Source organism: Nyctereutes procyonoides, unplaced genomic scaffold, assembly GCF_905146905.1.
Source record: "Nyctereutes procyonoides isolate TBG_1078 unplaced genomic scaffold, NYPRO_anot_genome, whole genome shotgun sequence".
NCBI lineage: Eukaryota > Metazoa > Chordata > Mammalia > Carnivora > Canidae > Nyctereutes > Nyctereutes procyonoides.
In genome coordinates, this window is record NW_026575049.1 from 27919709 (window position 1) to 27944016 (window position 24308).

Below are 24308 nucleotides of genomic sequence, written 5' to 3' on the forward strand. Positions count from 1 at the left end.
CAGGGCGCCTGATGTGGGACCACCCAGGTGTCCCATAATAGCACATTTTTTTCACATACTTGCATACATCTCCCAGTGAGGCTGGCATCATAATCCCCATTACCCCCTACTGATAAGTAGGCCAAGGCTCTGGGGCACCACGTCCCTTCCCAGGTCCCTCACGGTTATGTGGTACAGGCCAAGTTAGAAAGCTGACCTTAGGGACACCTGGGTGGCTCAGTGGTTGCGCGTCTGCCTTTGGCTCAGGTGGTGATCCTGGGATCCTGGGATCGAGTCCCATATCAGGCTCCCTGCATGGAGCCTGCTTCTCCCTCTGCCTGTGTCTCTGCCTCTCTCTCTGTGTCTCTCATGGATAAATAAAATCTTAAAAGAGGAAAAAAAAAATCAAGCTGACCCGACAGGCTCCCAAGCCCTCACATGCCACATGCCAGATGCCACTGCTTGGAGGCTCCCGAAATGCTGCCCCCTGCCCCCTCCATCCCCACGGCTGCCTCCCGGGGGCAAGCCTGGGACAGCCTGGGAAGTGTCAGCGGGTGAAGCTCAAGCAGAACATGCACAGGGAGGCCAGTGGCTGGCGCGGAGGTGACGGTAGCAGGGTCGGCTGCGGGGCCCCTGGACTGAGCAGAAACGTCGCGTTACGGACACTTGAGCAGATCGCTTGTTTGTGGTCCTACCAGGGCCGGGCTCTGAGTGGAAGCTTCTGCCCAGGGTGGCCAGGCCTGCGGGGCGATTTCTGGGGCTCTGATAACTTGCCTGCCTCCTTCCCAAGCCAGAAGCACTTTACCAGAAGGAAACCCTAGGAGGGGCAAAGGCAAGAGGACTTCCCAATCCTGACAGCCCTCCAGAGTCTGTGCCCTGATAACCCTGGCTTCAGGGTACAGCGGCCCACGGAGGGCTGGGGAGAGAGGGCTCCTCGGGAGACCAGGGTGTGGGGCGGGGGTGGGGTGGGGGGTGGACTCAAGTGCTGCCGGAGGGCACCTCACCTGACAGCTGGTTGGACTCGCCCTAATGTGTGCCCTCAGGCATTTACAAGCTCTGCGAGCCTCGATTTTCTTGTCAACTCTTGTCACTGCAGGCAGTTCTGAGGACGAGTGCCAAGCCAGGCCTCGGGCTGGCTCCTGTGCCCTCCTCCTGTGCAGATCAGGGCAGAGACGGGCTCTCAGGCGGGTGGCGGCCCCTCGGGTCCTGGTGGCTGCCACAAACAGATGAGCAGTGTGCTGTAGTTGCCAAAAAAAAACCCCAAACTAGCTGCTTTCTCCAGCCGCATGAATGGAAGTGGAAGTGTGGCTTCGGGGTCTGGGAAGTCCCACTGCTCCTGGCGTGGGGGTGGGGGTGACCCTTCAAGGCAAGAGAACCCCCCTTCCCTGTTCCACCACGAGGACTCCAGAGGCTCTGGGTCTCCTGAGCGGTGCTCCAGACCTCTGGCTGAATCCACACACGTTATTTGGGGAGTGATTCCTCCAGGGAGTGGAGCCAGCGGAGGGTCACCTTCCATCATCAGACTCCACCCCCAGCCCTGCAGACAGATGCGGGTCCCTCCCAGCTCTCATGTGACATGCTGAGCTCCTGGCTCACAGGTTCCATGCCAGCATGCAGGCGGCTCAGAGGCACCTGCAGGACGGCAGATGGTTGGGATAGATTGACTAGGGAAAAGGGATAGCCCTGTCCCTGCAACATCTGGTCACCCCATTCCAACACTTTGGTGACCAGTTTGCTCAGGGACTCTTCAGAAGGCCTCAGAGAGGCCTTACAGCTCCCCAGGTCCCTTCCCACAATCAAAGAGGAACCCAAGGGCCAGAGAAGGAAGCATCTCCCTCAAAGTCACACAGCAAGCCCGGGACCCCACTGGGAGCAGGTGGAGACTCCCAGCCCGAAGCTGCACCCAGTCCCATCCCACCCTGCAGCACTTCCACAGTTAGGACAAGATGGTACTGCAAATGGTGCTTCTGGGACTTAAGGGCAGCATCACAGGGAATAGGGTTTCGTTTCATTTAGAAGAACCTTCCTACTACAGACTCTTTCAGGGACATCACAAGTGTCCAGGTGGAGTCTGGCCCAGCAGAGAAGGGAACAGGAATCAGGCCATGTGGCTGGGGGTATGCAGGGGTCGGGGTGTGTGGAAGCCCCACTGCAGGAGGGCTGAGTCTGGTGAGGGGGGTTCCCGCGGTGATGTGAGGTGCATCCAGTGAGACCTGGCATGGAGAAACCCCCCTCATTTGCTGAATGGAAAGGAGTGCCCAGGCTGAGGAGTGAACATGCTGGGCTCTGGGAAGACCAGCGGACTGGGCTGTTCTCCAGCACCTCCCAATAGTATCTGTGGAAAGGGGTTCAGCCTGGGAAACACTGGGTTAGGCAAAGTGAAACAGTTTTTTAAACGCAGGACTTCTCATTGGCTACTAGGGAAGAGAGATGGCCGGCAGCCTTGTCCAGACCTATCTCAACGGGAACCCCCTCCTGCAGAGCAGCACGGAGGTCTGACTCCACACCACACCAGGCCGTGCCCTGGACTAACTCCCCCTAACGCTGGCTTGCTCTCAGCTTCCTGGCAGAGCCATTCCCCAGGGACTGGACCGAGTCTCCTAGTGAAAACTCTGGTAACACCAGGGGGTTAAGTGTGCCCCAGCTGGGACTGGCAGGGGGCCCAGTGCAGCATCCCCAGGCCTCTCTAGAAACAATCTGCTGCAATTAGCACCCTGCTTCCTGGGAGCAGCCTCTGGGGAAAGCGAGAAGAGAGAAGCCGAGGCAGGGCCCTCAGGGGTGTGCAGGCTGCAGTTGTGTTTGGAGGGCTGAGAGCAGCAGGCGGAAGTTGTGAGCAACAGGGGGCCTCCCACTCAGCGTCTGCAGCAGCTGGGGCTCCTGGCAGGCAGGCCTGAGCGGCCACTCGCTTCCAGCTGGGACGGCTCTGGGCCTGCCACAGCCCTGGGCCCTCTCTGGTGACTCAGCACCGCCACGGGCCCCCAAGCAGGGCCTCTTCCTGTGAAGGGCTCGGGGGTGATGAGGAGGAAAACCCTGGCTGGATCGCCAAAGACAGGGCTGGGGAGGCCTGCAGGGCAGCCCCGGGACCCTCCCACTCCTGGACCCTCGTCTCCCTCCATCTCAGAAGGGCCAGGAGGGCAGCTGGTCCAGGAAAAAGGACGTTTTATTTCCATAAATATTCCTGCTCTCACTCACACACAGACCCCACTCCGCCCACAGACAGATGGATAGGCAGAGGTGGGCCACCCACAGGAGGCAGAGGTCAGGGGCCCAAGGAGACGTCCTGAGGATTCCAATGCGGGACCTCCCTTGGCCAGGGGCCCTGGAGCTCCCAGCTGGGGCCCCAGGTCTGCCATTACCTCTGGGCTGGCAGTCACAGCCCCCACAGTCCCTCAGGAGGCCTGACGGCAAAAGGGGGCAGGTGGGTAGAGTGAAGCCCCCACGAGGAGTGGGGGACAGGTGGGGCTCCCCCAACTGGGCCCCCTGAGACGATGACCACAGGGCCACCGAGAAAGAAGAGCAAAGAGTGTCAAACCACACACCAGAGAGTGCAAAGAGCTGGGGGTGCAGGCGTCACCCCCCCCAGTCACCCAGTTCCTATGGAGGAGGCCTGAGCTGGTTCCTGCTCCAGCATGGCCCCCGAGTTATGGCTGGGCCTTCCCATAAGGCATAAGAGACAGGTGGGGATGACCCCACCCCAGGCTGGGGTTGGGGCTGGGCCTGAGGTCCTGGCCCCTGCCTGACAGCCCTGCTTCTCCCCTACGACCCCAAGTCCTTCCAGGGCCAGGCAGCTGTTCCCCTGCTCCAGGCTCCCCCCTGTGGCAAAGGTCCCCAGCAGTGCAAACCCAGGCCCAGCCTCCTGCTGGGTTCAGCTCCGCAGGGGAGGGGGCAATTAAGGAGAGGCCCACAGGGGTATGGAGAGAAGCACCAGGCCAGGGGTGGATGGCCATGGGAACGAAGGGCGTCCTAGGCCACCATGGCCTCCCACCCAGGCCAGACAGCGCCCAGTCCTGCTGCCCCCTCCTCTCCCCAGCCCCTCCCTGTTCTAGAGGCTCCCCCAGGTCTCGGGTGGGGGGAACTGGTCCACGTCCCCCATCTCATTGTAGGTCTGGTCGCCCATGGTGAAGAGAAGCTTGTAGCGAAGACGAACCTTCTCCTGCGGCAGAGAGGGTGAAGGCAGAGAGTCAGAGGGAGAAAAAAGGCTGCCCCCACCCCATAGCGGGGCGCTGTCATGGCCTGGCCCCTCACCTTCTGGGGGTTGGCGAGGAGCAGGACCTGGGTGATGGCGGAGGGGTGGACAATGGGGTTAAATGCTGGCAGTTCCGTGCCTGAGGGCGGCTGCAGCTTCACTTTCATGACCTGCAGACAGGAGGGCAGGATGGGGCCCAGCTAGCCCTGGCTTCCTGTCCCCATCCTGAGGGACCAGGCCCAGTCCACCTGCCAGCTCTTCCTTGGAGGGTCCTGAAGCTCTTGTCCCTTGGTTCCCTTCTACCCCCTGATCCCCAGGGGACCCTGCCCCCTTCCCCCCGCCCCCTTCCCCCCGCCCCCTGACAGCTGGCTCCCTTCCAGCCCCAGATCACCGTGCCTGGAAAGGAGGGAGGCAGGCTTGTGTCACCTTGGGGACAGCTGACTGGAAAACGATGTTGCGAATGGGCTGGGGGGCGGTGCTCAGCATAGAAACCACCACCACCAGCACGTCGGAGCGCCCCGGCAGCGGGTCTCGGGCAAAGTGGAAGAGGACCCGGAAGCCATGCTGGTCATACACTGTTACTGGCAAGATGCTGCCTGGCAGAGGGAAGGAGAGAGGGTGATGGGTGGTGCCAGGCCCAAGCCCATGGGCGTCCAACCAGCTCCCCCGACCCAGCTCACATCAGGCACTTGTGGCTCTGCTGGGAACGAGTGAACGAGTCCACACGCTCAGGTCCCTGCCTTGACCCTGGGCAGTAGTATGGCCAGGGGTACAGACCGGCCCCCAGGTGGGGCAGGCAGACTTCCACCGTGTTGGTGGAGGCAAGATGCCACCATGGACGGAGTCACCACTGTGGCTCCCCCAGCACTGCTCCCTGGAGAGCTGGGGTGAAGGCCTGGCTGGGGGCTGGGGTCCTGCTCTCCCCGTGTGACCCTGGTACGGTCACTCTGCTGTCCAGGATCCTCCCTACTGGTAAGAGAGGGGCACCACTACCCACTCCTTGGGGACACTGAGGGGGTGATGCTCTTGGTCACAGGGCAGTCACAGGATGGACAAGGCCGAGAATACTAGTCAGGCTTTACCTGTCTGCTCACAGCCTGGGCTATGAGTGGCCTCCCTTTTGCTCCCGGGCAGGAGAGGCTCAGGCTTGGACCTACATCTTTACCCTGGTCTGGTTTCATGATCTCGGAGAGACCCGGAACCTCTAGGTCCTCGCCCTGACTTCCTGGGAAGGCAGCACTCAGCAGCCAGCGTACGAAGTCCTCCTGCCTATGGAACCCTGGACTCTGTAGAGCACTCTGCCTTCGCTCTGGGATGGATGAAAAAGTGGAATCCTGGGAAGGGCAGGGGTCTCACCCAGAGCTCCCAAAAGGGCAGTGAGGGGGTGCTGCTGGATGGCGTGCTGACCCAGTCCAGCCTGTAGCTGCCTGCGCCCCTGGCCCACTCACTGGGTTTGATGGACTCCAGGGGCACAGTGATGGTAGCCAGCGAGAGCTCAGTCGTAGTCGGCTGCTGTGGAGGCCCAGGGGGCTCGGGAGATGCGGTATGAAGGAGGCCAGCGGCACTGGAGCTGGGCGAGCTGCAGTTGCTCTTGTTCTGCAGGTCCCGGAGTGTGAGCCGGGGGGCAGGTTGCTGCTTCTCCCTTGTTGGGGGAGGTGGCATTGGGGGGTGAATCTTTGGTGGCCGAGAGATCAGGGTCACAGGACAGGCTGGGCTTCCTGGCTGTCCCCAATGACCAGCTGAGATGCCTCCCTGCCTCTCTGGCCTTGGTCTCCTCCCCTTGGAATAGGCAGCTCTTGCTCCCCCACCTGCCACCCTTGCCCTGTAGAGTACAGTTCCCCTTTCTCTTATAACCTCTCTGTTCCACGGAACGGGCCCTGCACCTGCCTCGGGCCCTGTTGCCTCCCACAAGCCCAGCACAGAGCTCAGCACATAGCAGTCCTCTAGGTGGGGAGGAGCGAGGGGGAGGGACTCCCACCCCATTCCAGCCAGGGGGTGCCCTCACCACCGCACTTGTTGGGACTCCGGGGGCAGTGACTGCTGCAGGAGGGTCTTCCCCAGGAGGTCCAGGTCATCCAGACCACTGCTTGCTGGCAGGGATGTCTGCGCTGAGAGCTGGCTGTCTGTGCTGGGGACCCGAGGCAGGGCTGGGGGTTCTGCGCCATCGGAGGACTGTTGGGCACACAAAGCATGCAGATGGGTAGGGTGGTGCTGAAAAGGGGCAGAGTCACCTGGTGCTACCCTGAAGCCCCTTCCCCTCCTTGCAGGTGACATCTGGGGAAGCAGCACAGAAGAGGACGTTCTTGCTGGCCCACTCCCCTCTTGTGGGCTGGCCTGGTCTGGGGTTCTACTCTAGAAACCATCACATTCCAGGGTCCTTAAAGTCACCCCCCAAAAAAGAACAGAGAACCCCGTCTCAACCCAATGTGGAGACTCGCAGGGAGAGCATGTGGAGGTGAGAATGCCTGCCTTCCCCCAACCGCAGACCCCCTTGGGGACAGGTGCCTCAGCGCCAGGGCCCCTGCCACCCCAGGGTCCCCTCTCCTCACTGCCTCCTGGGGGCTGCCTGTCCCAGCTGCCCTCCCCCTGGGACAGGTCAGGCGGGTTCCTGGCCCTCCTACCTGGAAGTTGTTCCATCCAGCACAGTCCAAGCTGGGGCCTGGAGGGGGTGTGGGGTCGCTGAGGCCTGAGAGGAAGCGAGACAGAGATAAAGGAGCTGGATTCCTGAGAGTAAACAGAGGGGCTGGGGGCTGTGTGCTGGCTTGGGGGTCACCGGCTCCTGCCCTCCCTCTACATCCCCTCGAGAGGCTTAGTTCAATGGGGAAATCCCACTTTTAGAGGGAACGAGCAGCAGAGCAGAAGCAGAAACCAAAGATCCTGAAGGCCCATTCCCTGCACCCACTGGTGTTCCTCTCCTGCCACTCTGAAGCCACCTCCATCACTGGACATCAGGACTTTTGTCTTCAGAGTCAACGGGCAGCTGGGAGTCCGAGTGGGTAGAGAGGTAGGATTCAGTGGGAGACACCAGGTGAGGATCCATGGACAGGGGGTGGCCCACCCAACAGTGGCCTCTGGACATCAGAGCGCAGGCGGTGCCCCAGACTGAACAGCCAGGCTGGCTGGGCTGCAGTGCCTGCACGTGCACAGTGGCAGGCGTGAGCTGGGGCAGACTCCTGAGGCCTTCTCTGCCCTGGCCTGTGCCCACAGGGTGGGCTGGCTGGGGCCAAGGAGAGATGGGGGCCCTCTGGATGGCTCTGCTTAGTGGCCTGCCGATAAGCAGAAGGCAGTCCAGGTCACCAACCAGTCTGACCTCTGCCCGCCCTGAGGTACACTCGAGACCAAGTTCACCACGGGTTTTACCTAGAGAAGACAAGTTATCCTGTTTCTAGCAAATCCTGAAGAAGTGAGCTGCAGCCTGAAGTGCCGCAGGCAAAGGCAAGGCACAGGCAGCCCAGATGGCTGGGTCTCCTCTCTGGGCACAGCACCCTGAGAGCAGGGATGACACGGGGGTGGCTGCTAAGGTTTCCCACACACCCCTGACGTGTCAGGCTCCTCAGCCGTGGGACTCACTGAATCCTCAAACTACCCTGTTCACCCCAAGGGCGGTACAGTAACCTGCCCCAGGCCACACACCCAGCAAGTGGCGGCATCTGGGCCCGGCTGGAGCAGGGCCTCATTCCTGGAGTTCAAACATGGCTCTGCCACTTGGCTGTGTAACCTCAGGCTGGTGACAACTTCCCTGTGCCTTGTCTGTAAAACTGAGCCAACAGCCGTCTGTACGAGGGGACCGCGGTACACTAGAGCAACGGGAGGAAGTGCCTGCACTGTGCAGGGCACCCTCCTCAGCAGACGGGAAGTCTGCGTTGCTTACCCCGCCCCCTCCTTCACCCTTCCTGCGGTGAAGAACCGTTTAGGACAGGCCCCCTCTGTGGTCCCCAGGCTTCCTCTATTCCCCCCGAGCTGGGCGGGTGCTGCCCTGGCACTTCTGGTTCCTGTTCCCACATTTTCTCTGCTTCTGAGTAGAAACCAATGGGAGCTGGAGGCTCAGAGCTCTGCGGCAGTGGCCCAGGGACAGGAAGTACGAAGCACACCTCACTTCTCCTAAAAAGGTGGCTTTGCCCCAGGTGGGTAGTTGTTGCCTGGCACAGGCTCTGCTAGGGCAGATGAGCCGGGGGCAGGGGGGGCGGTTCTGTCACTTGACCATCCTGTCCCTTTCTGTAGCTCAGAATGAAGAGGGGGCAGGTGGATGGGAGGCAGAAGCAGACCCACAGACACCCTGTGGTCAGACCCTTTTAGGTAGGGTGCCAGCTGCTGGGCCTAGACAGGAGCCCGTCCTGGTCCACTGTCCAAGCTCTTGTGTCCCTTTCCTGGCTGATTAGCTGAGTCAGAGCCACAGAGAGGTTCAGAGAGAGACTCAGGATTGAGTGCCTCATCCTAACCTGCGTGCCCCCTTTGGCAAGGCACCCCCCCACCTGCCTGAGGCTTGGTTCTGCATCTGTACAGCAGGGATGTTGGTGGCACCTGCTCCTGTGGTGGGTGGAGAGTGGTGGTCTGTGATACGACAGTCTGGTAGCCGTGGTTAGGGAAGCCACCTGCCCAGGACCCTGGCTCGTGAGTGCTTCTTCCGGTCCATTAGGTTTGGTTTTTACCTCAGAATTGGCTCGAGAGAACACACTGACTCTTGGCATCGAAGTCAGTTCCTGCAACTAAACCTTTGAGGTTCCTCTGACAGAGCTCAAGCTCTTTTTATTTCTTTTTTAATAACTTCAGGGCTGAGATGGAGAGGCCACCACCATGATCTCCTGCTTCTAAAGCCTCAGATGGGGCTGCTGCATCAGAAAGCTGGACTCCTAACAACTGTCTGGCCAGCTGGCTGCCCCCTGCATCTTCCCCAGGCATGTGCCTGGTCCCTGTGGGCTCTTGAGCCCTTCCGCTGGCCCATAGTCCAGGACCAGCCTGGGAGTGCTTGGGGCTCTGGAAGCAGCTTCCCCGGAGCTTCCGGTATTGCAGGGCCATGGCTCTGTCCCTGTGCCTCTCTCCCTCTTTTTTTAAAGATTTATGTACGTATGTATGTATGTATGTATTTATTTATTCATGAGAGACGCAGACAGAGAGACAGAGACACAGAAAGATGGAGAAGCAGGCTCCTCACAGGGACCTTCCCCTGACCCCAGGGTCACACTCTGAGCCTAAGGCAGATGCTCAACTGCTGAGCCACCCAGGCGTCCCATGCCTCTCTCCCTCTAGATGGGTGGGAAAACCACAGCTCTCTCATGGGAGGCTCCCAATTCTTGGCTCTAACCTGCTGTGGGGAAGTCCCACCATTTCCCCACCAGCCACTGGAGCCTAGGTATGGGCGGCTCACCAGAGCTCGCTTTATTTTTTTTTTTTTTTTTTAAATTTTTTTTTTATTTATGATAATCATACAGAGAGAGAGAGAGAGAGAGGCAGAGACACAGGCAGAGGGAGAAGCAGGCTCCATGCACCGGGAGCCTGACGTGGGATTCGATCCGGGGTCTCCAGGATGCGCCCTGGGCCAAAGGCAGGCGCCAAACTGCTGCGCCACCCAGGGATCCCACCAGAGCTCGCTTTAGAGACTGGCCAGTCTCACCCTTTGGCTAATGACCCAGTAAGAACTCCTTAACATTCCTGAGCCTCAGCCTCCTCAGCTGTGAAATGGGCCTAACCCCACAGGACCCACCGGATGCAGGATGCCTCACGCACTGTGGGCATCCCCTCCACCTGCAGCCAGCCCACCCTCCTCTGGGCCCTAGCCCTTCCTCACCCAGAGACATGAGCTCATCATCAAGCAGGGAAACTGAGGTGCTAGGCTGCTCGGAGCTGGCTGGGTCAGCAGGGCGGGTGGGCATGCCTGGGTAGGTGGTGCCCGTAGGAGGGAGATCCAGGCCGGAGAGGTCCAGCAGGGCCGAGGTGCTCCCTGCGGGGAAAGGAGAGTCAGGCACGCCCTGGGTGGAGGATAGTCAGGCTGTTGGAGGCCAAGGTGCTGGGCGGGGGGGGGGGGGGGGGGGACTGGGGAGCAGGAAGCTGTCCCCCTACCCCCACAGCCCTCCTGCTTCCTTTGCCCTCCTTGGCCATACTGTCCTGGCCCCCAAATCTGACACCAGGCCCTTTGTCTAGCACACGGTGTTCCTTCTGTCCAGAACCTATTTTCTCCTTCTCTCTACTTGGCCAGCTGCCCCCCATCCTTCGAGATGTCATTTAAATTCAGCTGCTTCTGTGTAACCCCTGCCCCTGCAGTCCCCCAACAGGGTCCCTTCTAACCTCTGTGGGCCCCCATGGCTGTCACTTCACCCTGACTGGAGCCGAGCCTACAACGTCTGTGTGCTAAACTCTCCCTCCCACCTTCTGATGAGTAAACCAAGCCTGGAGGGTGCCTTCCAGCCCCACATGACAGGTGCCAGATCTATCAAATGAAAGAAAGGCCTTCCTTCTTCTGCCCGTCCTTGCCAAACCCTGGCTCCCTTTCCCTCCTCCTCATGTCCAGACTTCCTTCCCCACAGCTGCAGCCTTGGCCCAGACTTCCCCCCCTGCTCTCTCCTTAGGGGCCTTCCCTATTTAAGGGGCCAGGGTCACCCTGGCAGTCACAGCCCCCAGCTCTGGAACCAGCGCTCCACCAGCCTGGTAGGGCCCTCCCCAGCTCCCCTGCCACACACTTACCAGGAATGGAGCCGGCTGCAGCATCACCGTTGACCTCCTCGCCCCTCACCAGCTGCTTGTACAGGTTGATCACCTGGGTGAGGTTGTCGTTGGCCTGCAGGATCTCGGCTGGAACAGGCAAGAGAGGAGAGACTAGGCTGAGGGAAGGTGGGGGCCTCTGGGGGGAGATGAACACCTGCATCCATTCCAGCCCTTGGGTGAGGGGGTGGGGTGGGGGCATCCCGTTTGCTCTACTCAGGCCCCCTGCCACTTCCCCTTGTCCAGTGTCTCCACTTGACCACCACCTGGAAAACCATCACTGCTCACGTCCTTGCTTACTGTCTGTCTCCTCTCCATAGGCTGCACGCCCCACTGAGGAATCATATCCCCAGGGACTAGAACAGTGCCGGCCACAAACTAGGCCCTTACCAACATCACCCCCTCAGGGGCTGGGGCTTAGAGGGGTCTGGGCAGCAAGCAAGTCTCTTGGGCAGGGACTAGGTTCCTGGCACACAGAAGGCACTCAGTGAGCTTCCACTGAATCAGGTGCTGAGATGGCACCCAGATTGCTGCCCAGAGACCCTGGATGCCAGAGAATAAGGACAAGAACCTGATAATGTGGCCCTGGCAGGGGTCACAGGGCCCCGCTCTGGACTGCTCAAGCCTGCGGGACTTGTCCTCAGTTTCCAGCCCTTACCTACCAGGAGGCAGTGTCTGGTGAGAGCCCCTGGCCTACCCTGGCTCTGTCACTGTTATGCTCTGTGGTCTGGGCAAGTTCCTTCTCCCCATTTCAGCTTGTTCAGCTTGTGGGCAGTAAATGAACTGCCCAAGCAGGGGCTTGGCCCATAGCATCTCATAACCACATCTGCTCCTGCTCTCTGCTTCCTCAATGAGGAGGAATCCGAGGTCCTGGAGAAGGGGGCCCCCTGGTGGCAGCTCCTGTCAACTGCAGATACTTAGCAAGGCCTGAGAGAGGCAGCGGAGGAAAAGTCTTAGGTGACTCTGCTGGGGGCTCACCTAAGGCCTCATCGTTGTCCTCAGTGTCACTGGCCAGTCGGAAGAGTGTTGGCCGCATCCGCTCACAGCGCTGGTACAGCTCCTGGGGGCAGCAGGGTGGGAGGGTCAGGCCGGTGGGGGCCAGGTGAGGGTGGAGGCTGGGCAGAGGAGGCCGGTGAACCCAGACTGAACCCGGACCAGTACCCATACCTTCATGAGGTCCTCGCTGCTGCAGGCTGAGGCTCCGCCCTGGCTGTGGCTCATCACCATCTCTGTCAGCAGCTTCACATTGTTGTTTACCTCCTCAATGGCACTCACCCGCTTTGAGATCTTCTCCATCCGCTTCTGGTCCTGGGGAGGCAGCAGCCCGGGAGAGTCCAGGTCATGCCTGCTCTGAGCCAGGCACTGTCCACAGCACTCTAGTTTCCACTGGCTTGGTGTGACCCCCCACAAGGTGCTCGTGCCCAGCACAGGGCATTTGAGTCCAAGAAGCCCTCTGCCAACCACGTGCTCACTTCCTCTCCTCTACTGTCCTGATGCCCCCTGGGCCCAGGCCTCTGCAGGAGCCAGTCAGAACCTCCAAGGCCCTCAGACACAATCTCCAGGGTGGCTTGGGAATCTGGGCTGGGTGGTTCTGGAGGACCAGAGCTACATACCCACGCCTGTGGTTTTATACGACCCTAGCTCTCCTTGTGTTTGACCCTTGAAAGGAGGTGCCTGCACTTGAGAGCCAAAGGGAGCCTTCGTGGTCACTGAGCACAACTCAACACTAGGACAGAGACCCTCCCATCCCATGCCCACCGTGCTTACTATGGACATTCCTCCCGGGTGGAACAAAAGGTGGGCTTGTGCTGTGCCCTCTAGCATAGTCACCCTCCTTGAGAGGGGCCACCCCGGACTTTCTCTACACTGTCAAGGCACACCCAGCTTGCCGAGGACAGCCTGGGACTTCTGCCCTGAGTGTCTCCAGACTGTAGGCTTTGATGGCCTGCCTCCATCGATAAAAGAAGTCTCAGCGTGTGCCCACAACATCCATATGCTTGCTTAGAAGTTAAACACGTACTCTTCTCTTTCTTTGCAAGACATACACATATGTGAGTCCCTTAAATATAATGAACGATCCCTAACTGATTTGTTTCTCGTGGAAGAGGGAGCTGGCCTCACAGAAGGCCCTTTACCTGGGTCACTGCAGGGTTCCTCATATGCACACACACAACCCCACCTCGGTGGCCCAGCTCAGATCCCCACTCTGCCTCCTCCCTGCACCACGGGCTTGGCCATCACCTCTTGCACCATCTCCTTGATGAGTTTGTTGGCTGCTCGAAGGTCCTCGGGGTGGGAGCTCTTCAGTAAGCGGGCCAGCATCTGCAGGGATGGAGGGGCACAGCTGTGACACCAGGACTGGGCCTGGGGTCATATCCTGGCTCCCCGTTTCCTCACTGGGGGGACACAGGGCGTGTATTAAGCTCTTTGAGAAATGGTGAGACTCTACCGACACTTGATGGAGGAGGCCATAGGACGCCTGAAACACTGCACATGAATACTCCCCAAAGAAGTTCTCAACAAATGGTACAAAATGTTATATGACTATCGCGAGAGGATCTTTTTGGGTGTACTAGAAAGGTACAGAAAGCATGTACCAGAAACTCAATAGTGCTTAACCTCTGGGGCTGGGACTAGGTAGACCTTTTATTTTGTATCTTAGCTCCTCTGTGCTGTTTAATTTCTTGCCCATGAGCACAAGCTTCTTCAACACAAAGTTAATGAAATTATCATTGAAAGGATCAAAGACAAAACTGCTGCTCAACCTATGAAATGCCCTCAAAGTAATCCCAGGGATACCAAACATGCTCTTGCGCTAAATGCAGGGGTTCTGGATGAGAAGTACTCAGTACACAGAAGTGCTTTATAAACTGTGCCTGTCACCCACTACGGTGACTGTGCCCCCCGTGAGCCTCTGCTTCAGGTCAGGGCAGCCAGGGCCTGGAATTCAGACCAAGTGGGCCCTGAAGCTCCTCATCTACCCCTCCTACCTCTCCCTGGAACCTCACCTTGGATTTCTCCTCGTCCTCAAAGATCACATTCTTGGGTCGTGGAGGAGGAAGGGGAAAGGTGGCATCATCTGGAAGTTTGGGGTCGGACTTCACAATCCCTGGAGCAGACAGTTGTGAGAAGGCTGTCAACAGGACCTAGGGCCAGGGGTGGGATGGGAAGGGGCGGGGGGCAGGCGAGGGTAGGATGGAGGCTGGGGGACAGCCTTTCTCCAGCATACTGGCTTTGGACTCTGGTGGGCCAGAGTCAGCTCCTGAACTAGGATGCCAAACTGAGTGGTGGAGTTTAGGCACCCATATTTTAAGGCCACTCTGTGGAGCCCATAAACAGGCCCCCCTCGCTATAGGTTCTTGGAAAGTTAAAGGGCAGCTCCATGACCACGTTGCCAGAAGCTGCCCTGAAGTGGCCAAAAGCCCCAGCTCAAGGAGGAGGCACTGCTCACACCCCACCATCTGGTGCCTCACCCTGTTTCTTCAGCATCTGGTAGGCCTCTGCGATTTTCACCTCCTCAGGCAGGCCGACCGTCCAGCTGTAGAGGAGCTCCAGGATCTTGTTCTTCACCTTCTCTGATGTCCGTGAGCCCAGGTACTTCAGACACCAAGGGGAGAGGAGGCTTTTGCAGTTGTCTGGCCCCACTCACTGCAGCCCAGCCCCTGCCCCAACCTGGCTGCTCCCCAGGGCTCCAGGGAAATCTCAGCTTGCGGGGCCCTCATGTCCCACCTGGCTGGACTGGTGCAGACTGAGCTCACCTCCTAGCTCTGCTGCTCACTAGCTGTGCCAGCCCTGAAGGTCTGTTGGCCCCACCTGTTAAGTAGGGATGATAGCAGTGACACCATGGTGAGGATGCAGAGCTGACACGGGGAAGGTGCAGAGCCTAGCGCCTGCTTTCAGCCAGCTCAACTCTGGCTTAACTCAGTGACCTCAGGAAGGAGGAGCCAGCTGGCTTGGGGCTGGCCAGGGTTGGGGCAGGTGTGGAATTGCTTGGCCCTGGGTCCCACTCACAGTCTCTGAGCAGCAGACTAGGCTGAGGCAACTGGCTCTCACACCAGTCACCTCCTGGGAAGAGAATGGGGGCCGGCTGGAACATTCAGCTGCTACTGGTCAAGAGAGGGGTATGAATGAAGGAGGGGCAAAGGGGGCGGGCTCTCACCCAAGGGGCATTAAGCATGTGCACGCTAGGGATGCCTGGGTGGCTCAGTGGTTGAGGGTCTGCCTTTGGCTCAGGGCATGATCCCGGGGTCCTGGGATTGAGTCCCGCATCGAGCTCCCTGCAGGGAGCCTGCTTCTCCCTCTGCCTGTGTCTCTGTGTATCTCATGAATGAATAAATAAAATCTTAAAAAAGAAAAAGCATGTGCATGCCCTACGGGAGGACCCCCTCACCCCCCGCCCAAGGCCAAGGCTAGGGCTTGACCCATCAGCGGGCTCAGCCATTCAGGTTTGGGGCCTCAGCATCCAAGGTCTCGTGGAGGCTACTCTTGTGAGGTGGGGACAGGGAGACCCTACACTAGAACCCCAGGAGCGTGGGGAGACATCAGAGACAGAGTGGCCTACTGGGGAGGCTGATCAGCAGCTGCGTACATGCCCTGCGCTCATTCCTCACTAAGCCTGAGCCACCCCATCCTTGAGCAGCTCCAGAGCAGCCAGCTACCTGGTGACCTGGAAGCCCTCCTCCTGGACCTCCCACCATCCCAGACTCAGCTGTGAATGACCTCAAGGAAGGCTCTGTGTTTGTGCCAGAGTTCTAATGGGAGCCTGAGCAGCAGATGTGGGAACCCCAATGTGAGTTTCTGGGAGGACAGCAGTCAGGTGCCTCCCACAGAGGGTCCTCCTTCCTCAACACCACCCCCCCCCTCGCCCCCATGACTGCACAGGCCTAAACTGGGGCTGGGAGCACTCACCTTGGGAGACACGACCTTGATGAGCTCGTTGAGAAAGCGGAACTTGCCCACCTCGTCGTGGAACCTTTTGCCACAGCTCTTCATACATGTTTCCAGCACCTAGTGTGGGGGGAACCCAAGGAGAGAGGTCAGAAGAGACAGTCTCTCCTCCCACACCTTGGCCAGGGCCCGGAAGCCCAGGGATGGGCATTCAGAGGGTGGAGGGTGGGGGGAATGACTCCTGAGGACAAGTGGATTCTGAGGGTCTGAGGCCCCTGAGCCTGATCACCACCCTCTGAGGTGGGGTGGGTGCCCTTGAGGGCCAGCAATGTCTAACTGGCAGCGCCGAGGGAGCCCCTCCATGGCCTGGCCACATTTGAGCACCACTTGTAAATGAATTCCCTATTCTTTTTCTGCGAAGGTTTTTTAAACTTCAACAGGCACCATGCACCTCGCCTTATCCCATTTATCTGTGCACTCATAGGACTAGCAAGTTTGAGAAAATCCTATCAAAACAAATACATAACTATGAAAAGAAAACCTGCTTGTCTGCCACCTAAGGTCAGCCTCAGTCTATGGTGAGTTGCTAAGGGGCCCTTCCCTGGGGGCCACAGACCGTGCATCCCCCAGTCATCTGCTGACATCGCTTCAAAAGTTCTGGCCCAAGCCCAGCGCCAACACTTGAACCCCCAAGGGAAGGACGGTACTGTCTCGGTCGGGAGACCACTGATGGGCTGAGCTGGTTCCATAATGCACCTGGGAGCTTTATAAATGTGCAGGTTCCCGGGAGCAGATCCTGAAGGAACTTGGGTTCAGTGGGCCAGGGGTGGGCCTTCATTCAGTATGTAACCGGCCTCCTGGAGATCTGACACCCGGCTGGAGCAGGGAACCTAGGCCAGACAGTCCTAGAGGGCTTCCTCCCCACAAGAAGCCTAATGGTGCAGGGGCTGGGACGGGAGGTTCTGGGCCCCCAGGGGCTGGCCCAAACTCCTGATGGAGGTCATTCTGGCACCACTCCTCGAGGCTCAAAAGAGCCTGATGGGACCCCCAAAAAACTTCAGTCTTGGCCTCCCTGGGTCGTATCCACGTGGTCAGGGGACAGATGGCATGTTCTCCCCTCTTCTCACCGTCAGGGCTTGGATCGCCTCCCACTCCTGCGGTGACTGGATCTTGTGAGCCAACAGCCGCGTGGCAAGCGGAGGCCTAGGTGAGAGGAACAGCACAGATCCCAAACAGCCGGAGCCCAAGGCTCCCCAGGGTAGGGTGCCACACCACCTTGCTCGGATCGCAGCCCTTGGTGGCTTTGGTGGGGCAGATGCAAAGGTCCAGCTCCTTTTCTGATCATCTGGGGCCAGAGATGTGGCCTGACAGGGCAGGGCCAGCAAGGAATATGAGCTGGGGACCATCGAAACGCGTGAGCTCGGCCCGTCGGCCAGCTTTCCTGAGAAATGCGAGTGGGAGAGGGGACCCCAGCCTTGAAGGACCCAGTCTGGGAGTACACCATGACAAGGTACCACGAAGGATGGGCAGACATAGCTCCCTGGGAATTTGAGGGGGCACAGGACATTCTGCTGGGCAAAATCAAAGATGGCAATGTTGCCACTAGATCATAAAAGACCCATCACTAGTGACAGTGCTTAGGATGTATGAGGAGCCTCACATGCATTTTCCTGCCCAGCCTTCAGGGGAGCTCTATAGGGTTGGCAGCGCTCTCGCCTCCCCTTTATAGCACAAGACCTGGAGTCATGCCTGGCTGATTCAGTGGACAGAGGGACGGGGTTCGCACCCCAGCAGCTGGATGCGGGGTCACCGCACTTTATGCATGGCCTCCTGGAGCAGAGCACCGGCACTGGTGGGAGTGCAGTGGAGGTGGAGCACCCTGGCTGCGGTCCCCAAACGTTAGCATCACCTGGGGGAGCCTGCTAACAAAGCCACCCCAAGCTCCCTGCCACTCTAGTCCTTATCTGCACCCAGGCCCCAAACGTGCATTTTTGAACAGCACTAATTTTAATGCAGGTGGTTCTTGCTCCTCTTTGAGCCAAGGGCTTGCTGGCCTCCTCCCAGCTGAGGAGCATGTCCCAACAAAGCACTGGCTGGGGTGTAGGCGGGCCTGGGCTTAATGCAGCCCAGGACTACCATTTTCTTTGTGGGGAACCCCTGAGTCCCCTGGGCCTCAGTTTATTCACCTGTAAAATGGGTTCAGTAAGGCCCGGTTTACAGGGTGGCACCGAGCAGCACCAAGTACCCACTACCATCATTAATTTGTAAGCACGTTTAGAACGAAAGCTGAGTCTCAGCCCACTCATGTCTCTGCCCAAGGCCAGGGTCTGGAGTGTGTAAGGCAGGTGCCCAGTAGATTCTGTTTAGTACGTGAGCAAAAGAGGAGGCCACCTACCCCTCAAAGTCCTCGTTGAGCTGTTCGCAGAAGCCGTTGATGCTGGCCCAATTCAGCTCCTTGTTTAGAGGATTTGTGGCTCTATCTGTAGGAGGAGAGAGGGCCATGGTGGCCTGGTGAAGGGCCTCTCCTTCTGGCAGTGGGGTTGGTCAGTAGGGGACAGGACTGAGCATACAAAGAGACTCCCTTGGGGTAGCCCTGGTGGCTCAGCGGTTTGGTGCTGCCTTCAGCCCGGGGTGTGATTCTGGAGACCCGGGATCGAGTCCCACGTCGGGCTCCCTGCATGGGGCCTGCTTCTCCCTCTGCCTGTGTCTCTGTCTCTCTCTCTCTGTGTCTCTCGTGAATAAATAAATAAAAAATCTTTAAAAAAAAAACCACAAAAAACAAAAAAACAAAGAGACTCCCTTTGACGTCCTGTTCCAGTAGCTTCAAGACCCAAGTGAGGATCTTCAGCTGCATCAATGGACAAATGAGCTCCTGTCCACTGGCTTCCCCTTGTGGCCTCTCCCTGAATAGCGCTACTTTTAGAGCCAGTGCTCAGGGGTGGTTTGCCACACTCTAGTGTTCCCATCTCCACAGCTGCACACCTTTCTGCCTGCTCCTGAAAGTGTCCTCACAGTTCCCATGGAATTTATACACTCAGATCCAGAAGTAAGGAAAAAAAGAAAAAAGCCATAGTTCTGCTCTCAAGGAGCTGTGTGGCTCGCTGGGAAGTGGGCCAAGGGAAGCTAGGTTCTCAATACAATGTGACAAAGGGCGAAGGAGCCAGAGCAGGGGATTTCAGTCGGGCCTGGGACCAGGGAGGCTGTCTGGAAGAGGTAACGCTCAAGCAGTAGTTAGTTAACCAAGCTGGGATGGCATGAAGGCTGTGTGTGAGGAGGAGAGATGTAGATCACTGAGCAAAGGGCAGAGTACGAAGGACCTTGGTAATAAGGACTGCAGCTCAGATATCACCTCCTCCACGAAGTCTTCCCTAACCCTGGCTCCTGGCCAGGGTGGCACTGCTGGATCAGCTCTCTCTTGTGTGTCCCCCAGCTCTGACCTTCATCCAAGGGCCCAAGCCTGAAGTTGCACTGCATCTCAGCCTCTTGGGCACATGCCTATTTTCCCTTGGCAAACAAATGACCGAAGGAGGGCTTGGCTGTGGGCAGGTGGGCATAGGTTCTGGAGAAGTCTGAATCCAGGAAGGAGTAATGGCCAGGAAAGGGCACAGGTCTACAGGAGGGGGTAATAAACAAAGCCAAGCATCTCCCTGATGCCCAATGCTGATTAAAAAACAATCAAGTAGCTCACGTGACTTCCCTGAACCTCTGTTTCCCCATTTGTAAAGTTGGAGGGAAACGAGGACTGATTTAGGTGACAAAACACTTTACGCAAGATGAGGCCATGGCGACAGCCAGAGCTAGATCTTCACTACTTCCCCAGAGCCTGTCTCTAAGCTTCACCCCATCCTGGTCTGTTCTACCCAAGCCGGACATTGAGCAGGGGGTGTAGCGGGCAACACCGCCCAGCATGGGGGAGGGTGTCGGATAGAGAGGGATCTGTGGACAGGAGGCTGGGGACCCAACATGTGGCGCCTGCCCACCTTGGTTCTATGCTGTGGTGGGAGGTCCAGAGCCCTGGGATTCCAGTGCCTGGCAGCCATTTATTCAATTCATATTTAGTCAATAAATATTCTGAGTGCTGGGGTCACAGAAGTAAACAAGACAAAATCCCTGCCCTTCCAGAGCTCACAGCCCAGCGAGAGAAACACCTACCACTCAGATAGATAAACAAACAGAACACTGTACACTGTTGTGAAGCACCATGAAGAAAATCATAGCAAGGAGAAGGTATGGAAAGTGTTTTTTGGGGGGGGAGGTGCTGCTCTCTCTGGGAGAGCTCTCAGAGGAGGTAGAGCTAAGCAGAGGTCTGAAGGAAGCATTTTCTCTCTGTACAAATCTGTTCCAGGAGCCCTGCATAGCCCTCTAGTCCCTCGGGGAAAGGAAGCCCCTGCTGAACACCCAGGGACCCAAGAACAGCTATAACCCCCCCCCTCCCCCGCCGCCCCCTGCCCCACCAAGGGAAAGTGTGTCCATCTACTCTGCCTCCTAGTTCCCCCAACACGGCCAGAGGCTGGGGAACACGAGTCTGGAGTTAGAATGGGGCTAGATCCTATCCTCAATGACATCTGGGTGGGGGACTCTAATAAAACAGGAAGTCCCTTAGAAGTATCAGACACATGAGTCTGAGTGAGGACAGAGAAGCTAGTTCTACAAACTGCTCCTGAGTCAGAAGCCAGTGAGGAAGAAGCAGTGGCATCATGAGACACCAGCTTTCTCCCCTGCGTTGGGCTCGGAGTGAGAGCTGACCAACGTCTCTGGCCTGAGCACCCAGCCCCCAGCCCTCTTACCTCTACCTGGGGGGAGCACTTCCCCCGGCAGGCAGGCAGCAAGGGAGAACACCCAGGGAGGGCAGAGGGAAGTCTTTCACAATACAGCACAACTCTACCCTGTCGCTCCACAGCGGTGACGATATCATCATCTACCTATTAGGAGCTACTCTTTACCCTCAAACCACTGCAAGAGAAGAGCTTATCATTTTGGTAAGGGATAAAGGGGAAGAAAAAGAGAGAGCAATCGTAGCCTCAGTCTATCAGAGTCCAGCCTGCTGCCAAACCCAGGTGTCCGGACTCCTGTTTCTCAGATCAGGCTCTGAACTCTCGGGAAACCCGGACTATTGCTAAACCCGAGACTGCTTTGTATCACCCTCAGTCCAAGTCCTGCAGTTGTCAGATCTGTTAGCCAGGGCCCTGCCCATCCCCCCAAGCTGCTGCGGGGACCTGGACACTTGTGGCGTTCTGGAACAGTCTCGGTGACCACCGCGTGCCTCCTTTCCATGCCCTCCCCCTCCACTGGCTAGACTGACTTTGAAACATGCCTGGAAATGCTCTGGTTCCTGGGCCAGCCTCAGGGTTCGGTTCTGCTCGAGACTGGCTCAGAAAAGGCTGGTCATGACTGCAAATCACCCCGCACAGCCCGTGACGTGCCAGGGGCCAAGGAGCGAGCTGAAGGTAGACCGAGAGCTCCCTGAGGCCCTGGCACAGACGTGGCCCAAAGAAGAGACTCAGGAGGAGCTGTCACTGGCCCAGGGAGAGTCCAGGAGGCAGGCTGTGAGAGCCAATTCCTCCGTCAGCAATATGGCTTAGGGGCCAGGCAGAAGTGTGGGGGCTCCGAAGCCTGAGTAATAGGAGCCGGTGCCTAAGGAGACACAGGGAAAGGGGTTCAGGGGCCTTGGAGGAAGGTCAGCAAAGGCTGGGAAAGGAGTCTCGCTCGGGCAGAGGTATGAACCTGAGGGGCTGGGCTGAGGGCAGTGGGAGGGAGCTTGACGCTACTTCTGGAGTCTCAGACGGGACCCTCCCAAGCCTGTAGGGCTCGAGGGATCCCCACGGTGTGGCCAGAGCTTGGAGGACCGGATGGGCCAGAGTCCTGGGCGAGGGAACGAGCAAATCTGAAAGGCGCTGCAGGCTCAAGGAACGCATAGGAGGGAATCACGCAGGCAGGGCCGGACAGCGGAGGGCTTGCGGCCCACGGGGAGTAGGGCCCTCCCTGCGGGGCTGCTGGCTTGCCCCCCCACCCCGGGCCGAGGAATGACTCGGGGGTGCGCTCTTCAGCAGAGAAGGCTGGGCCTCTGGGGCTTGGGGACGACGGCGTCCGTCCGGGGGGCTCCGGGCGCAGCTCCCTCCCGCCCAAGGACCGGATGGGTGGGCGGTGCCCGCGCCCACCGAGCGCCCGCGCTGCGGCGGGGTCTTCCTCCACCCCAGGGTCGGAGGGAGCCGGCTCGGGGCGCCGCCTCTCCTGGGCCGGAGGCGGAGCGTGGGGAGGGGGCGCCGCGTACCCCGCCCCCGCCGGGAAGGGGCCCGCCTCGTGCCCCCGGTTCCGGTTCCGGTCCGGCCCGCGCCCCTCCCGGACACTCACTGATTCGCGCCTCCAGAGTCTCCGGCTCCATCGCGGGCTCCATCCGCCACGGGACCCCAAGCCTCGGCACCGCCCCCCGCCCCCCGCCCCCCGCCGCTCTCGCGGGACCTCCTCGGCACCGCCCTCCGCCGATTAAAGGGGCAACGTCCGCCCAGACGCGCGGGAGCGGCGCACGGGAGCGCTCGGCACCATAGAGACGCGAACGAGCTGGCCTAGAGGGTCACTCGCTCTCCCGACTCCTCCCCCCAGGTGGTGTCTACGTCGCGGGCGGGACTCGACCCCTGCCTTCCCGTTCCCGGCGCTCAGGCGGGAGAGGAAGCGGAGGGACTGGGGGCCGAGAGGGGCACCATGGAAACCCCACGGGACGCTGTAGCTCGTTGTGCGTCACGAAGATGCCCGTGACTGCTTCCGGAAGAACACTCCGCGGCCATGTTTCTGAGGGGCTCTGAGGTCACTTCCGGAACCCTGAGGGGATACTTCCGCTTAGACTGGAAAAGTGGGAGGGTCCCTTAAAGGGGCCATGACGTACATTGGCCGTGGCGAAATCGACAAGTCAAAGTTTGTCGAGTGCTTACAGTGTTCCAGGCATTGTTCTAAGCACTTAAAAAAAAAAAAAAGAAGATTTTATTTATTTATTCATGAGAGATGCAGAGAAAGAGGCAGAGACATCGGCTGAGGGAGAAACAGGCTCCCTGTGGGAAGCCCGATGCAGGCGTCGATTCCGGGCCCCCAGGCTCACGACCTGGGGCAAATGCACAGCCAAAGGCAGATGCCCCTGCTCTAGGCGCTTTTACACGTGGATGCATTCCGTCCGCACAACCAACCCATGAGCCAGGTAGTGTGTCTGAGGTCACACAAGGAGCGGAGCCTAAATCCTGTGCTGCCTGCATTCCTTTTGCGGTCTTTTATTGAACTCTGCGTTTGCTTCGCTCAGGGATGGGCGCTGGAGGAGAAAGGCCAGGCTGGATATTTATTACAGAGGTGGGGGGAGCCCACGGGTGGTGGCAGGTCAGGAGGTCGCTCCCGACTGCAAACGAGGCGTGGGGGGGGGGGGCTCTTGAAAGGGCAGGTTTCACAGAGGGGACATTTAGCTGCGAGACGGACGGACTTCTCCGGGTAAACCTGGTGGGAAAAGATGTTCAGGTGGAGGGAACCGGACGTTTCAGGGCTCGCAGGGTCGAACGAGTAAGGTGCATTTAGAGAATCGAGAACATATCCACAGGGCTCCTGGGGATGTTGGCCTGGCAGTAGGCAGGGGCGAGATCATGCGGGTCTGTGTTCAGCTTTTTTTCTGGAAGCCATATGGGTGTCGTTAAAGAGCTTCACGGGTGGCGACAAAGTCAGGCTTTTGTTTCAGAGCGGTCCCGGCGGCAAGAGTGGGGAGACGATACGGGTGGGGGCTCGCCTGAAATCGGGGGGCGCGGAACAGGCAGCCCTGAGGCCTTTCCTCCTGCCGCTTCTTCCTCCTGCAAAGGTCTCCCTCCTCTGGCTTTCCACCTGCCGGCCGGGAGGGCCGGGTGACGTCACGCCCAGGGAGCGGGTCCCCGAGCTCCCCCGGGTCGGCTGCAGTCTGCCGCCCCCTGGCGGCCCTCCGGGGAGCCACCCCTCTGGAGCCGCCCTGTCCCGGGGAGGGTTAAAGCCGCAAAGACTAGGAAATCTGGGGAGGCCGGTTCGGCTTGGTGAGCGCCTTGGTGAACGACCTCGAGTCACCTTGCAGAACCGCAGTGACCTCATCTGGAAGATGAGGGGGTTGGGCTGGGTCAGTTTTTCCCCTCAGCTCACCACTCAGCCCACTGAGATGCTTTTCTAAAATTCTCCCCGCAGGCCATTAAAATGATTCAGTAAAAGTGCTATGTATGTTTATTGCATTCCTCAATAAAAGCTGTGACATAATGGGTACTTAGACCTCTTTCTGTTCCTTTCTTTTATGAGCAAAATGAATGATCCCAGAAAGAAAAGGCAACTGTATTTACCACACTGATTTCGGGGCATATAACACCCCGTCAGGAATCACGTTTTAAAGATAGCATAGATTTGACCCGGATTCAAATGCTGACTTCACTGCTTTCCAAGCTGTATGACCCTGGGCAAGTCACTTGGCCTCCCTAGATCTCAGGCTTCTCACCTGAAACATGGTTGTGAGAATTCAAAGAAATGGTTTTTGCAGAGTGAACCCCTCAACACATGCTCCCTACCCACTTTCCTTGAT

At 58.6% G+C, this 24308-nt stretch overlaps 1 protein-coding gene across 1 annotated transcript; it reads right to left on the reverse strand.

Annotated features, from left to right (window-relative positions):
- Positions 1-3121: 3121 nt before the first annotated feature.
- GGA1 (golgi associated, gamma adaptin ear containing, ARF binding protein 1) lies at positions 3122-22191 on the reverse strand. The gene is made up of 17 exons (XM_055328873.1): positions 22100-22191; positions 18144-18228; positions 16876-16951; positions 15770-15868; positions 14335-14458; positions 13870-13970; positions 13103-13183; positions 12029-12169; positions 11840-11921; positions 10844-10951; positions 9951-10103; positions 6787-6851; positions 6171-6337; positions 5614-5807; positions 4592-4761; positions 4225-4335; positions 3122-4132 (listed from the first exon to the last, which is right to left on the reverse strand). Exons 1-17 carry the CDS (start codon positions 22140-22142, stop codon positions 4022-4024), a joined length of 1911 nt encoding a protein of 636 aa, XP_055184848.1. The 5' UTR covers positions 22143-22191; the 3' UTR covers positions 3122-4021.
- Between the last annotated feature and the right edge of the window lie 2117 nt (positions 22192-24308).